This window comes from Aythya fuligula, chromosome 1 (assembly GCF_009819795.1).
Source record: "Aythya fuligula isolate bAytFul2 chromosome 1, bAytFul2.pri, whole genome shotgun sequence".
Taxonomy (NCBI): Eukaryota; Metazoa; Chordata; class Aves; order Anseriformes; family Anatidae; genus Aythya; species Aythya fuligula.
The window spans coordinates 197,961,914-197,978,832 of record NC_045559.1 but is presented as its reverse complement, the minus strand read 5'-3'; the positions used below and the strand labels follow the sequence as shown (position 1 = coordinate 197,978,832).

The following is a 16,919-nucleotide window of genomic DNA, read 5'->3' as shown; positions in this document are numbered from 1 at the left end:
TGTTGTCCCTGCCTTCCTGACATTCTATGTACCATTCTCAACCATTAGGAAATAATTCACAGTGCCATTAGGAAATAATTCACAGTGCTTTTAGGAAAATAAATTAATTAATTAATTAATTAAAACACTCCTCTAATAACAACGACAGCCGAAGAAAATTGGAAAATCCATGTGCAATTTGCCCAGAAGGAAACCAACTGTTATCCTTTTAATTCAAGGGGCAATTTCAAAGTATGTATAATGTCCAATGTCTCTCATATCAATCCATTAGCTCTGATCAGGCTTTCTTAGAAGAAAAAGGAGGTGGGAGATCTGGAGTAACATACATGTATTGAGCAAACAACATAGATAGGGGATTTTCAGACTTCACAGTGGGAGAAAGACAGAAGTCAAGGCTTGTTTTCCCGGTCTTGCTGAAAGTACTTTTATCAAGTCTGTTGGCAAATTGCCTGTATTCTCCAAAAAACTGCAGAGATTCAGGTGCAGATTTGAGTGTAGTCTTAACCATTAATGTGCTATTGATTCCAGTGGAATTCCACTATTTTTGCTTGAAAAGTTTGTCAGCTCTCTTGTGAAGATACTTTGTCATATGCTAGCCTGGGAAATGTAGCTGATGCTGAAATATGAAAAATGCCATTCAAAATCATTTATTTGGTTTCTGCCCTATATGCACACTTAATATGACCCCAAATTTGTTTGCCTTTTCTTAAAAAAATAAAATGTAGTCTACCCCAAAAACATTTTTTTCATGTTCATATTCACTGTGCTTATTTAATTGGTCAGATTCTTCTGACTTTTTTTAAACAATCATTTACACCAAAGCATACTAGCAACTATTTTGAAGACCCGACAGTTGTTTCTACATCCAAATTTTAATTTTACTTCCTCTCCAATTGCCAGAAGAAAGCAATCATGTGCTAAGCAGAAGATTAAAAATTTGTAATAAATGCCTTTATTTTGAAACCTGTAGGGGGTGGGCGAAAAAGTCAGTTGGCTTCCGCCCAGAACATGTGATAATCAGATTAACTATGAAGTGTATTCTCTGTGTAAATGTGCCCAGGGTAGGAATGGGGAAGGACATTGTAGGGTGTAGTGTAGCAGAAGTCAGCAGTGAAGCGTTCTCAGCAGAAGGGAGAAAATTCTTTCATACCCAGGACATTGCAGGGGTCAGAGAGGGCTCTCCATGCACTGAAGCATAACACTGATGTTCTCCTGCTGTTCTGTGAGGATGTCTCTGTTTGCCATGGGTTTCCTGCTAGTCATCCTTCAGCCATCCACCGGGCAGTTCCCCAGGGCCTGTGCAAACACCCAGAGCTTGCGGAGGAAGGAGTGCTGTCCTCTCTGGGATGGAGATGGGTCCCCTTGTGGAGAGAGTTCCAACAGAGGGGCCTGCCAGGCCATCCTTCTCTCTCAGGCTCCACTGGGGCCACAATTCCCTTTCTCAGGAGTGGATGACAGAGAGGACTGGCCTTCTGTGTTTTACAACCGGACCTGCAAATGTAAAGGTAACTTCATGGGATTCAACTGTGGGGAGTGCAAGTTTGGTTTCTCAGGACTCAACTGCACTGAAAGGCGACTGAGAACAAGAAGAAACATCTTCCAGCTCACCAACAGTGAGAAGGACAAGTTCCTTGCCTACCTTAACTTGGCAAAGAACACCCCCAGCCAGGACTATGTCATTGCCACCGGCACATATACTCAGATGAACAACGGCTCCAACCTCATGTTCAGAAACATCAACATGTATGATCTCTTTGTGTGGATGCATTATTATGCTTCTCGCGACACACTCTTAGGTGGGTCCAATGTGTGGCGGGACATTGATTTTGCCCATGAAGCCCCTGGTTTTCTGCCTTGGCATCGTCTCTTTCTGCTGCTCTGGGAACGTGAGATCCAGAAGATAACAGGTGATGAGAACTTCACCATCCCCTACTGGGATTGGCGAGATGCAGAGGACTGTGTGGTCTGCACGGATGAATACATGGGTGGCAGACATCCAGCTAACCCTAATTTACTCAGCCCAGCATCATTTTTCTCCTCCTGGCAGGTAAGGACAGGACGAGGGGAAAAGATGGGGAAGAAGAAGAAGGGGAGGACAAGGGGAAGGGAAAAGCTGATTGTGTCAGAACTATCCTACCTAACTTTAGGTACTTAATTGAGGTGCACAAGCTGGAGAGAACAAATGATTTTACATGGACTTGATCTTCATTTAGAGCTGTTCATTCATCTCTCTGTCTCTTCTTTGACTGTAGGACTTAGACAGCTTAATTAAGAATAAAAAGTTAGTCTAGAAGGAAGAAAGTCATGATTTTGTGTCCAAGCATGACCTCTAGCAGGCTAAACAGGCTCAGGTCTTCTGAAGCAGCCAGCAAAGATTAAAAAAGGATTTATGTGTGCAAGTTGCTAGCATGTAACCATTGCAAGACAGCTGGTGACTGAATAATGGAAATAGAAGAAAACAGTTCTCAGAGGCTCTACCCCTCTCCGGGTATCTTCCTCCCTGCAAGTGTTAAAAACTATCCAATTAATCTTGTCTGCTTTCAACTTAAATAAACAAACAAATAAATAAGTAGTCTTTAGAGCATGGAAGAAACAGCTGTGTTATTCTCCTCTGTAGCTTAAAAGAAAAATAAGAAGTGATCTCTGTTGCTCAGAGGAACTAAGAAATAAACTCAATAGCTATTCCTGCCACTTAAAAGCACTGCAAGTTAGTCCCTAAACCAAGATTACTGTATATATTCACCTAGGAGATATAGTTGATATTTACCTAGGTTTCATGTATTTGAACTGTGCTATTCTAACAACGGAGGCTTCTAGATGTTTTTAGCCTCTTGCTCATTGCTACCAGTGCCTAGTGACATAAGCTTCCATAGACATATACAATCTTGACAATAGAAACAGTTCCTTCTGGTGCTGAAGTCTATGAGTATATTGGTGTAAATCTTGCTTTGTTCTATTTATTTCTGTACCAGTAGCCTAAACGAAGGTTGAGCAGTTTTAGTGATTTAATGAAAAGTGAAAGAGATACAAGACAGCAGCTCTCAGATTACAAAGCAATGACTAACAGGGCTTAATGTACTGGTTTTCTGTGTTTAATCTTGATTTGTGTCCCCTAAACAACATAGACTGTGTCTATACCTGTAAACTCAATTATTCCTGGGTACTGTAACATACCTATTTTAGGACATTCTTTGGCATACATTTTATATATATTATAAAAATATATGTAAGTAAATATATATATATATATATATATATATATATATATATATATATATATATATATATATATTTATATGTAGTTCTACCCCAAGCAGGTACTTTTCAGGGACCATTTCTGGGAGATTGTTTGCATATAGTTAAACCGTTTGGGAGACAAAGATGGGTTTGCTAGCATAGACGTGGATTGTTCTGTGCCATTTGGTCCTAGTGCCTGGGAACATTCCTGGCCACATTTAATTCACCAGTGTAGGCTTAGCCATAAAATGCATATAGCCAAAACCATGTATTTTGATCCTATATGTAAAGTTTCCACTCATTTCTAACAGTATTTATCTAGATGAACTCTACTAATTTAATTAGATTGCATTACCGGAATGAAGTGGATCTGATGTTGTTCAGTGCTAAACTAAATAAAGAGTTACACGGAAATGGTACAAGTGTTAAAGTGGAATAAATGAAACTGGAATTGAGCTGGCTACCTGTGTCAAGTGAAGCTATCAGTGCAATACACTGGATGAGATAACCAAAGTAGTAGGAGACAGGGACTATAAAGGAATCAGCAAGTTGCAAGAAGTGTTTTCTAAAAGCCCTGGAGGGATCAGATAATTACGTGTAGCTTACTTTTTCAACACTATTATTAATCATATCCAGATTCTTGGAATTTCTCCATCCTTGTAATAAATACACAGACACCTTACCAGTGGTAATGAATATATTTAAGAAATAGTATGTTTATAACTTCTTATTTAAGGTCATTGTCACAAATATACTTGGAAAATAATTGCTTTTTTAATGAGATAAGTTGATTTTAAAATATATTTTTATAACTTTAGTGGGCACAACAATGAAAATTGTGCTATATTTAAAACATATCAATGTCAGCATGTAAAAGCACCTAAGTATTTGCTGAAACTCTCCAAGTAATTTCTGCAAATTGTTGCTTATCACTTACATTTTTCAGTCACTTCTGGAAATAATACACTTTCATCAAAATTTCTGAAACAGGATTATAAAAAAATTTAACTTCAAATAGTGACATTCCCATTTAACTTCTTCTACCTGCTGCCTTATTTAGAGAAAGAATGAACGAGATAGATCAGAGCTGCATTTTCAGTCAGTTCAGGATGAAGATACCACACAAACTGATATTTATTTATTGGCCTTGAATTCAAATTTAAATAATAGCATATGATAGAATAACTTAGTTGATACAGTTCCTTCAAGTAGCACAAAATAAGAGATCAGAATCTCACTTCAGAAAATCAAAAGGGAACAAAAATAGACTTAGCTTCAGCCGGAAAACAGCCATAGACTTGCTGCAGAATATGTTGACTATCCAAGCTCTGTAGCAAAGAAAAAAAAAAAAAAAAAAAAAAAAAAAAAAAAAAGGAGGAGGAGCCAAATATGTGAAGGAATTTAGGCTTTTATAAAACATTCAAAATAAAAAGAGGGCAGAAGAAACCTATTCAATAACACATCTATTATATGGTATCCTTTTATAATTTTAAGTCTCTTTCCAAAGCATAACAAAATAATGTTTGTTACATTAGGAAATTCTGCACAAGATGCAGTTATGGATTTATTTAAAAAAAAAAAAAAAAGCAAAGTGCTTATTTGCAGAAAAGCATCTCTCTCTCTCTCTCTCTTTTTTTTTTTCTTTTTTTTTAAGCCCTAAAGAAAAGAGAAAATACTTTATTCCATTGAGAAGTTGCCATGGCAACATGGATATCCGTGAATACGTGCTGAAATTCTTGCTTTTCCCTTACTTTTTCTTCGGCATGCTGCTGTTACCATTTAGCTGAGTGAATTATCTGTCCCCATTTTTCTCATGTTTGTTATCTAAGTGAAACTTTTGATTTCTGACTCTGTTTTTACCAGCAAGACTATCAGAAATCATTAGTGTTTTTGTTTGTTTGCTTTGTTTATGTTTTAGGGTGGGTGGGAAGGATTTTTTTTATGCTTTCAGTTACTTGTTTGTGATGATTCAAGTGTTGCATTTAGATTTATTTAGGACTGCATGACACCTACTAATGCTTTACCAAGTTTTGCAATTTCATGCTGATTTAACAGAAAGTGAAGTGGCAAATACAGATTTTCCATGACATTCTGAGAGGGTTTTTTTTGTTTTTTGGTTTTGTACTCATTTGTATAATTATTCAAGTTAATGGATTTGCTAAAGAGAGTTATTATGCCTCACTTAAATAGCAATAGATGAAATTCTGCTCTCCACTACACCAGAGATAATTTGGAGAAATTACTGAAGTCAATTAAGAGTTTTCTGCAATTAAAAGCAGAATCTTTACATTGGAAGTTAGCATCAGAGTTTTGGGGTTCCCCCCATGTGCTGGAGAGACAGTGAGGGAAGTGCTGCTTTAGGTTTGTAATAGTGGAAACAAGGCCACACCACTGGCTTCATCCCCCTGAATTTTGTCTCTTTCAAAAGAAGAGTGCCTTGAGAGAAGTAATTATACCGTGTAGAGAACTGTCTGCTCTCAGCCGCACTGGTGTAAGCCTGGAGCCAATTCTTTGCTGCAAGCACCAAGAATTTCCCTTAGCACTTCATTCCATATCACCCTGCTTAGTGATATTTCATATCACCCACTTACACAAACACAAAGCTAGGGAACAAGTTACACAAATAGCAAACGGATACAAGGCTCCTGAACTAATAATGGCAGTACTTTAGATCCATTACCTGGAACATGACTTCATAAGAAATATGAATTTCAGCTATTCAGGTGCAGTTATTTAATTCTAAGCACAGTTTACCAAGGAACTATAATAGTCTGAGGGGAATGTTTGAAGCTCTGTTTTCTGTTCACCATTAAAAGGGTTAAAAAATTTCAAAAATATAAACACCAGAAGCCAACACTTCTTAATTCTTAAACCAGCCAAGCCCTACATCCATCTGCTTGTGGACAGCTGAGTATCTCACAAATTATAACATCCAATTTTTATTGCAACTTATAGGTTTTAGTGTCATCCATAGGCTGGTAAATATATGTATATATATGTGTATATATATATACATATATACACATATATAAATAAATAAAAAAGCCCAAATGGAGCAAATAACTATTAAAATAGAATTTATCAAGACTGATCTCATGATATGCTATCCTCCTCCCCCCAGGGAAGTGGAATCTGCACCCAGCAGGGACAAACAGTTGATCATCCTCTGCCTTTTTATGTTATTATCATCTGAAAGTAACTCCTGTGCTTCCATGGGATCATGGATGGCTAAAAGCAGAGTTTGGCATGTACATGACACTTCTCTAAAATATAGCCACTGTTAATCAGGAATTGTGTAGTGTGAAAAAATAAGCATATTCCAAGGTATAGAAAGAAATAGCTAAGGAATTTCACAAAAAAAAAAAAAAAAAAAAAGATTTTGTTTTGTTTTGTTTTTAATAATGCACCAAAAAAAGAACTTACCTGTAGAAAGATGGGTTTTTGAGAATTTATGTTGGATGTGAATACAACAACTCTAACAGGGCACAGCTTGGAGACAAATAGAGATCAGGGAATCACATTCTGTCAAGCCATTATATTTCATCTGTAATTGACAGCAGAGTTTCCTACTCCAACCAAGCACCATTCTGAGGTGTTGAACCAGATGTAAATTATCCACTAGTTTTGGGCTGCCTCTGAGCAGAGATTAAACTCAGCCAGCCTTTCCTGAAGGATGAGAAAATACCTTGGAGGGCTCGGGTTTGTTTCAGTGCTGTCACTTCATGTTTGTCTCATCTCTTCGAAGCCTGAGTTTTGTAGCTCCTCCAGTAAATGCTTATGCTAGAAGGGTCACAAAGATAATTACATTTCTTTAAAGTTTAACTTCACATTTTATTTATTTATTCATTTATTTATTTAGTTTGCCTGTTTTACTTTTCAATTCCTGGTAATATTCAGGAGTAAATGAAGATTCAGTTATAAAGACACACTGTCTATTACAAACCTTTTGGGCTACTATAGGTACAACACCTTTTAAAGTTCTACCTAAAAAAGTGATATCCCAAAGTATAGTATTACAGTTAGTTCTATTGTAGATCATTTGGGGATTTCCTTGTATTTTTCTCATTTTGTGATTACATTGGCTTCTGCATGCCACTTAATTAGGATTAGATCATGCCAGGCCCAAATGCAGCCAAAATAAATAATTAATTAAATAAAAATAAAAAGTTAACCTCTTTACAATTGCCACATGTTTTAAATCTGGAATGAGGGCTGCACTTTAATGACATTCCCAAGCAAGAACATGTGAATAAATGGAGAAAGACAGAGCAGAGAAAGGCACTGAACCAGTACAAAGTCTCTTTTCAGACCCAGTCTCTTTCTTTTGGGACCCAAGGCTCTGATTTAGGCATCTAGACTTGTTATGGGACAAATAGACACAGGGGAGTGCAGCAAAGAGGACCTGGAAATGCCCACATCCCACCCTTGGGAGAGGCAGGATGTGTCTCACAGACAAGCAAGTCAAGTGGTTGCTCTGGGTGCACTTTGAAGTACATATGTTTAGGCTAGATTAACCTGGAGCATAACACCATGAAAACATGCTGATAGAGCTTCTGGAGAGGTGTGGATTTGGGCTTGGTGAACTTTTGGGTGGTCCTCTGTGGAGTCAGGAGTTCGTCTTGATGATCCTTGTGGGTCCCTTCTGACTTCGGATATTCTGTGCTTTGATTCTATGCTACCCATATTGCAGGTCCCTATGAGCACAGATCATACAAAGCAAGCACAAAGAATTTGTCATCAAAACCCCCAAAGCTTTGAATTTAAAAATAACAGACATAGGACTGAACACTGCCAAAGATTCCTGTAACACAATTCCTTTTATTTAGGCACAGGGTCTGGTCTGTGTAAGCAGTATCATACTAAAAGACAAAAGGGTTTCCCATTTGTGAAAAGGTGCGAGACAGCTGCAACAGTTCCACATGCTTACAGTCTGTTTTCTAAGAAATGATACAAAGAGCTGTGCTAAAGATCTCAGCTGCAGTGCACCAAGGGATTTTTTTATTATTATTTTTTATTTTTTTGGGTGCTACGAGGCCCAGGAATGATGCTGCATATTCTGGACTGCCATCTACTGGCATTTTCTCTCCTAGCTACTTACATACGCTGATCCCCAGAGCATCTTGCTATTTCTCTGGAGCATGTGGATTTATGAATGCAGAAGAGCAGACATTCGGTCTGAGTATGAAACTTTTTACAGGGTGAAGAGATAAATTTGCTCAGGACTGTTCCAAAATGGAATTAGAAAAAAAAAACAAAAAAAACACGTATTTAAGCAGTGTTTTGCTACCAGAAACACCTACTGAATGACAAGAAGGCAATTATGTGACCTATTTTGTGTAAACTTTATGCAGATTAAATCTAGAATAAAAAGTTTGATTGGCCTTTGTTCTGTTACAACTTACACGACACTTTACTGATGAAACAGCAAATAATAGTTTCAGGATAGAACCATATTTTGTAATACCTCAATTATACCTTTCTGGAAAAGCATCCTGGCTAACTTTATGGCCAGCCTTTAATTTGTAGTGCAGAACAAATGGCAGAAGGGCACAGATAAGCATTTTCATTCCTTCCCCTTATGCTGTTATTTCATGAGCATGAGTTAATGGATACCTTATAGCATCTGGCTTCTGTTTGGTTAGTCAGACAGTTAACAAGGGCTACACTGAGACATAAATTGAACAATAACAAAATAAATAGACATTTATAAGCCTCATAACATTAAGAGTTGCATTAAATCACGCTGAAACAGATAAACAAAACACTGGGGAAATGTTCCTTTTTTTAGTATATTTGAGCGCATGCCTGAAGATTGCCCATCTGAATATTTGAGTTTTGAAGGCAACATGAGACTCCTCTTTAGAACGCAACAGGGATGTGTCTCCATGGTGGTGGGAAGAGGATGAAAAGACAGGAGATGACAGGGCAGAGAAGCCAAAAGAAGATCTACATAAGGACTGGAGAAAACAGAGCTAGACAGAAAGCTTGCATGCATGTAGTTTCCAAGCCAAATGCAGATTGGGGAATGGGTTGAGATCCACCAGCCAAGACTCACTTGTTTTCTTCACTAGTGCATTTCTAAGGACATAGGACTGTCCATTCTTTATAAACAAATTACTAGAGCATTTCCCACAGCCTGAAACCCCTGTTTTCCTTTTAACTGTGTTGAACTACAAGAAAACAATCATAAAAACAATAGTATAGCTGTGCTTTGTGTTTATAAATGTAGGTCTTTCCATCTTGCTACATCTCCCTTCCTGGTGAATTCGGAAAAGAAACTTCTTAGAGCTGCCAGGAGGGATCGAGTTCTACACACATGAAACTCTGCTGGATAACCACCTATAGCCTCCAAGGGCATCTCACTAGTTTTAAGAGACTGGGGCAAATATCAGTTAAGAGAGCAGTCTCAATGGATAAATTTCTCTGATAAGCTTTCTTATCTCTTCCAAAAAAAAAAATAAAAAATTATTCATGAGATTCATATTCATAGGAAGCTTATCACTTAAGAACTCCAGCTCCTTAGGAAATCTAGGTTATATCACCAGCTCTGTCACATATTTTCTGTGAATTTGTGGTCAAATCACTTAGAAAAAAAGATATTTCTTATCTCCTTCCAGTCATCCAAAAGTTCATTAGGCAGCAAGGCAGCAAAGCAAGTTGCTTTTGTCTCTGTCTTTAGTGACTTCAGAGGCACATCCATGCCTCCAGGGTGTGATTCAGCCCATCCTAATGCAGAAGCAGAACATTAAGTTGAACACTCTTAATTTTGCTTTCCTTGCTAACTGCAGTATAGAGACAGTTTTAACATTGATTTTTTTTACACATTTTCTTTCATTGACTTAATCAATGGAGAGAGTTTGGTACCCCTTAGAAGTATGCACACCTCACCTACCAGACGTCTGGTTTCAGAGGGTTGAATCACAAGTGGAAGATGCCACTCTCTCTCTATTGATTGCAGAAGTTGCTCTAAAGCTCTGTTTCAATCCAGCAATTTGTACACAGCTACTGCTGGCAAAGTGAATCTCCCACTCAATTCTTTCACTAACAGAGAATCACATGTTCTTCTACCTCATTCACAGCAGAAATGACTGCTTTCAATAACTTTCTTCATTGTTTCTGTCCATGAAACAGGAACACATCTCTGGGATGAAAGAGTTCTAGAGGTTTTAGTGTTACGTATTTTCTCTTAAGATATATCACTCGATATTAAGATCTGTTATTTTTCCATACGGTTTTCTCAATAACCGCATTGATTACCTGTTAACCACAGAATCCTATATTTTGAATAGATCTCTGCTTGTTTGGAGCATTGTTTGGGTGTTTTGGATTTTTGTTTTGTTTTCAGAAAAAAATAATGCAAAGCACTAGATAACACACTTTGTTCAGACTCTCAGCCTCATCTGAGGTACATACGAAACATCTACTGGAAGTTTTGAGCGACCATTATTCTTTTTAATTTTTGTAGACCCCGTCAGCTGTGTCACAAGACAGGACCACCAAACCATCTAGTCCGATCTTCTCCTTGTTATTGTGTCATTATCTTTTCCTCCATCCTCCATTCTGACTGCATGTCAGGCAGGTTTTCCTGAATGTAAAGAAGAAATGGGTGGTAGTACCTGTACTAAGCGCCTACGGGTTTATTTTAGCAGAACATGGGGAAAAAATTAAAATAATAAAATAAAATTAAAATAAAATAAAATGAAATAAAATAAAATAAAATAAAATATAAAATAAATAATGTCCAAGCAGCGGATGCAGTGAGAGCTAGCATATGAGAGTTCTTACGATGACCATGATATTTTCATAGTCATCAGAGGACCTACATCCTTAGGTAACTAATAAGTTGTGGCTTTTAAAAGATTCTGAGCAACACACAAGTAACACTGATGGTCCGTGTGGTCACTTTTAACCCATAGCAAATGTGAAGGAGTTTACAATTATCTGAGTATCATTTAAAGTAACATTGAGCTACTAGTTACTTAACTACTGATTTGAGCATTCTCAAAGTGGACTGGCAGTTTCCACTTCCAGTCATCTGATGGTCATCTGATTAATAATGACTTGTTATGTCATGGTACTTCATGAACCCAGAACATTTATACAAACAGTGCTAGATTCTGACAATATTTAATACTCATATCCCTCTTTCTGCCTCAGGTCCTTTTCCAATACCCATGACTATGGTACCTCAGATTCCAATATAAGTACGTCTCCATAATATTCCTGTGAGGAACGCAGTATTTTCCCATTCTGTACATGAAGTGTCATCAAAACATAGTGAAATTAAGTGATTTGCCCATTTAATCTGACAAAACACAGATTTTTCAGAACAGAAGATAACTTTTTTTCATATTCCAAGTCAACAATTCTCTCCTTCCCACATGGGGAGACAAATCTGCAATTATGGCTTTGTTCAGTAGTCTGCTGAAGCCAAAAACCTCCATTAGCAACTGCAGAAGAAGATTTAACTCCATTTGAGTCCTGCTGCACTGGTTGGTAACACTGAATTTCACTTCAGTGAGCTTTCAAGTGCATAAATACGAACTGATGCCTTAGTCCATATGGACAGCTTCAGACACCCACAAATGTATTATTTCAAAATGTGCACCATTATTAGAGATGTCTTCTGTGAAATATATAATCTCGTATTAAAATCATTCATTAATATAATTAAAATTAATGTATATTGTTGAAAAAAAATACATTGTACATTTCCTTTACTCCTGTCTAAATAATAATAATAATAATAAACAAAGTACCTCTTTTCTGTTTGTTTGTTTGTTTGTTTTTTCTGTTTTTACAACTGCAACTCTGCTAACATAAAGTGTTTTATACAGGTAATCTGTACTCGATCTGAAGAGTACAACAGCCAACAGTCTTTATGCAATGCCACTAGTGAAGGACCTATACTGCGAAATCCTGGGAACAATGACAAATCAAGGACTCCAAGGCTGCCATCTTCAGCTGAAGTTGAATTTTGTCTGTCACTGACTCAATATGAATCTGGATCCATGGATAAAATGGCCAATTACAGCTTCCGGAACACTTTGGAAGGTAACATATTTTATTCTGTTTTGCCATTTCTAACAGTAACTTGAATTCCTATAGGATTAGTGCCTTTAAACTTTATTTTTAGCTGGTTCCATGAAGCAAAACTAAAGGAAAAACTTCCTTCTGTAATAGCAACATAGAAAGAACCATGTTAAAGTTGATAAGAAAATAGAAACTGCAGGCTAGATCAGACCCTAAATCCATCTATGAGATACTGTGTCTGCGATAGTCAGTACCAGGCATAGAAATATAATGTTGCATAAAAAGAGATCCTCTAATAACCTACTTACACATGATCATAATCATGTCCATTTAGGTTACAGGACTGTCTTGGGGTCAACTTTATACCTAAAATGTTACCTTTAGTATCTCTTCCTAAAGCGTTTAGTTATTCCTCATAGTTATCAAACTACCCATCTAGTTATAAAGGTTCCTAATTTGCTAAGAAACATGGATACTTTTGTAAATGGAATAGTTATTCTTAATCATCTATCAACCCAATATCATTTGGATATTGCTAAATTGCTAATAAACAAGGATAGCACATTATAGCTATCAATAAACATTGCTTCTCTGCTGTATTATATAACTACTGAATCAAATAGGACATATTTACATCAATATTCCAGAGCTTTTTGCTTTTGTATTGTAAAAAATACAATATAGGTGTTGGTGTGAGGATAAGAAATCAAAGCTTTTAATATGTTCAGTATTGCTCTTAATGTAGTGTGGAATGCCATAAAGCTGTCTAGGGAGTGGGGGTGCAGTTAATGCAATTATTCCATTAAAAAAATAAATAAATGTGGAATTTGTGTGCTGAAGGCAAAAGAGAATATAGACATTGATTCCAGCTCTGGATATAGTTTTGCTTTCTACCCTTGAAAACAGAAAACAAGTGAAATATGACAAAGAAAAAGGTGACATGACTGAGAAGAATTTTTGTGCATTTTTCTCTATGAAGTATGTAAACAAATTCAAAGAGTAGAATAGAAAGAGTAGAGAAAAAGGAATTGAAGTAAACAAGTCATGAAGTAATGACATGCTGTCAGTATTATAGACAAAAACATAGCCATAGTCTTTGGAAGTTAAGCAGAGCTATGGATATGTTTACTGAGTGGGCAGAATCAAAATGGACTCCTCACTTTCAAAGGCTATATTTCAGTATCATGACTGCTCATTAAATAAGGATAATTCAGTACTTGCATAAAAAGAGGAAAACCTGTGTTTGGTCAAAGTTGAGTCTAAACTGACAGCTAAACAAAGCCATAGATCAAGTACAGCCCTTTGAAGCAAAAATATACAAATAACATTTCCATATTAAATCAACAGTAGCTATTTGAAGAGAAAAAAAAAAAAAAAAAAAAAAAAGTCAATAACATTTGACAGAAATGTACCTACAGCTTCCAGAGAGCAGGAAGTTATTTTAGTTCTAAAATCAGAATCAGTGTTCTGTCTGAATAATTTATCAAACCCTTTCCCTATCATTGTCTCTTTGTCATGTTAATTTCATGGCAGTCATGGTTGATCATGGCTTTATTGCTGTCATCTGTCAGTCATACCATGGAGAGGGTCATACTTTAATCTGAATTGTGGCAATGTTACTGCATCTGAAAGGAGATCTTGTAGATCAAATTTTCCTCTAAGTTCTGTTCTGTTTAACAACCCTTCAGAAGCTGAAGAGTGTTCAGCTTTCTCCTTAGTGAGATGATGAAGCTCCATCTCACCTCCACAATCGTTCAGATGCACTAGGTAGGCACTGTTAGGTTCAGGTGGATTTCATGTGATTTAGACAATTCTTCCAACAGACTGGAGACAAAACTACATGTTACTGAGGAAGGACACAAGTCAAATGTTATCCAGAAGCTTAGGTTATTACAGAAGCAGTGTATATTATCTTGGGTATATATTGCGTGGCTTCTGGATGCATCCATTTAGTCCAAAGCAGGGGCAGAGCAAATTCATTCCTGTCTTATTGGTCCATCCAGATGTGCCTTCCCTAGCATGCACCACAACCCTTTCAGAGCATCTGTATGATCCTTCATGTGATTCAAGGAGGGAAGAGAAGAGATGGAACTCCTTTTCTCTGGCAGTGAAGGCCATTTGCAAGTCCTAGAATCCATATGAAGGGAAACTGGGAGGCTGCAGAGAACCTCAGTAAGGAATGACTGAGGCAATGAATGTCTCCTCCTTAGAAATTTTGTAGACATGAAACCAAAAACCAAAACAATCCAATACTACAGTGCTCTCTCTGCTAGGGGAAATCCTGTTAGGTGACCATGTCCAGCTTCTAGTCCAGCTGCCAGTGCACTTACTAGATGCCTTATGGTTGTTTAACAGCCCAGCTTAAGGAGATCTACAGTGCTCAAGAGCTGTTGTGGAAGAAAATAGTGTAGAAGGCAGAAGTACTGCAGCAGAACATAACTACATGAAAATAACTCCTCCTTTTTCCTTTTAGCCTTATGGTATCTTTTATACTCAAGGACCTAGTCCTAAGATCTGTGGCTCTGTTTGTTTCATGAAAGGCATTTTTTAACCCATTCTTCTAAAAATTGATACTGAAAACTCCAAAAGAATAAGACATTCCCTTCCAGTACAACTACCATTTCCCTCCGTAGTGCTTCCATGGCGAAAGCTGTTTCAGGGCGGTGATTCACTTTAAGGTTTTGGTTTAGCTATTCCTTCCTTCCTTCCTTCCTTCCTTCCTTCCTTCCTTCCTTCCTTCCTTCCTTCCTTCCTTCCTTCCTTCCTTCCTTCCTTCCTTCCTTCCTTCCTTCCTTCCTTCCTTCCTTCCTTCCTTCCTTCCTTCCTTCCTTCCTTCCTTCCTTCCTTTCTTTCTTTCTTTCTTTCTTTCTTTCTTTCTTTCTTTCTTTCTTTCTTTCTTTCTTTCTTTCTTTTTCTTTCCTCCTTTCCTCCTTTCTTTTTTAAGTAAGACAAGGATTCCCATCAAAATCTTGAATCACTCCTTTTCTTCCATATATATAAGCAATTTTGAACGAGTCCTTGTTATAAGTGTAATGTATAAAAGGTAAGACACTAAATGTGTATTAAGTGGCCTCATGGTGTGAAAGCTCTTCTTACCTCAATATTCCACAAGGTTTATCAGCCATAAAATGTCTTTATTTCCATTAACACAAATATGTCTCAATGTACAGGGTTGGACCCCTCTGTTTGTTCTCAATTCATTAAGCATTTTCTTATGCTAATGAGATACATATTGACTTTAATAGTGAACAAACACAGAAAAAAATAATGGCTATGAACAGAATTAGGGTGAGGACTATAACTTGTCCAAATTGACCTACTTTGACAGCACTTTCAGGTGTTTGTTTGTTTGTTTGTTTGTTTGTTTGTTTTCCCAGGTACATTCCTAATTTGTTTTACAATCATTAAAATAGAAAAGTAGCAATAATTACAAAACAGAATTTCAGAACACTAGGCAGATTTTGTCCATCAAATTAAGTTTCCGCCTTCCTGTGTGCAGAAGAAGTTGTAGGGGAAATATACTACTAGTCTCCTGAATATTTTGAGAGACTTTTCTATTCCAATATGCAGCTAACTTGTCTATGGTATCACAGGCTGAAATTCCCCTGTACTACTAGAACTTTAAATAAAGTGCTTTTGATTTTCACTCTTGGTATACAACAGTATACAATAAGCACTCTTATAGCATAAGAGTGCATAATAATAGAACTCTGTTTAAAGAGGTCATCTAAGTTTTTGAAAAAGATAGGAAATAAAACATCTCAGAAAATATCAGCAGATTCCAGAGGACAGTAACCATGATATTACATTTCTTTCCATAAGAATATTTAATTAAAGCTAGTGATTGCTGGAGTGAAACTTTGCCCACAACATTCCATGATGTTGTGGTGATGAGCCTGTCAAAGTGCAAGCCAGACCCATCTCAATAGGTGTTTATCTGTGTTACTATAGTGATGAGCTTATTCCATCAGACATAGTATCGTTCTCAGATTTTTTTTTCCTTTGAGGATATTTTATTTTGGACCTGATGTATTTCAACACTTAATTTTATACTGCAGGTCCATAAACACTTCAGTCTATTCATCTAAAGAGAGACTGAACTGCAATACAACGTCAAGAATATATGTTTAAGGATGGTGGGAAGTTATTAAACTAGCTTTACTGCCAAAACCAAAAACAAACAGATAACAACAACAACAACAAAACACAAAGCCCACTGCTGCCACCAAAAATAAGCACACATATTTTGTTTGCTCCTTTCTTACAAGTGGTCTATTTGTTGTTGTTGTTGCTGTGTACTTTTGCCAAGCTTAAATTCCCATTTTGCTTTCATTGTGCCAGTGCCCACTTCTGTGATGACATTTCTCACAAACCTCCTAATAATCTGTAGTTCCTAACGTTTACTTCCTTTGCTAAGTGAAAATCTTTTCAATCCTTCTTTACTTGTTTACACAAGTTTGTGCCAATACACCTAAGGTCAAATTCTAATCTCTTTTAGATCCAAATAAATCTAAGATAACTCCACTGACTTTAGTGGAGTTACTCAAGACTTACAAAAGATGACCTGAACCGGGCCAGTGACTCTAATGGAGTGGTTCTTGATTTACATTAATGAGAGTTTTGCTACTCAGTTTTAGTTCTGTAATGTA

The 16,919-nt window shown here is 36.9% G+C and overlaps 1 protein-coding gene across 1 annotated transcript in view; it reads left to right on the top strand.

Annotated features, from left to right (window-relative positions):
* The first annotated feature begins 1,228 nt into the window (after nucleotides 1-1,228).
* The window catches only part of TYR (tyrosinase), a 51,984-nt gene continuing 36,293 nt past the window's right edge, over nucleotides 1,229-16,919 (top strand). The window contains exons 1-2 of the mRNA XM_032206816.1: nucleotides 1,229-2,047; nucleotides 12,075-12,291. Coding sequence (XP_032062707.1) covers nucleotides 1,229-2,047; nucleotides 12,075-12,291 — 1,036 coding nt within the window. The remainder of the gene's footprint in view (nucleotides 2,048-12,074; nucleotides 12,292-16,919) is intronic.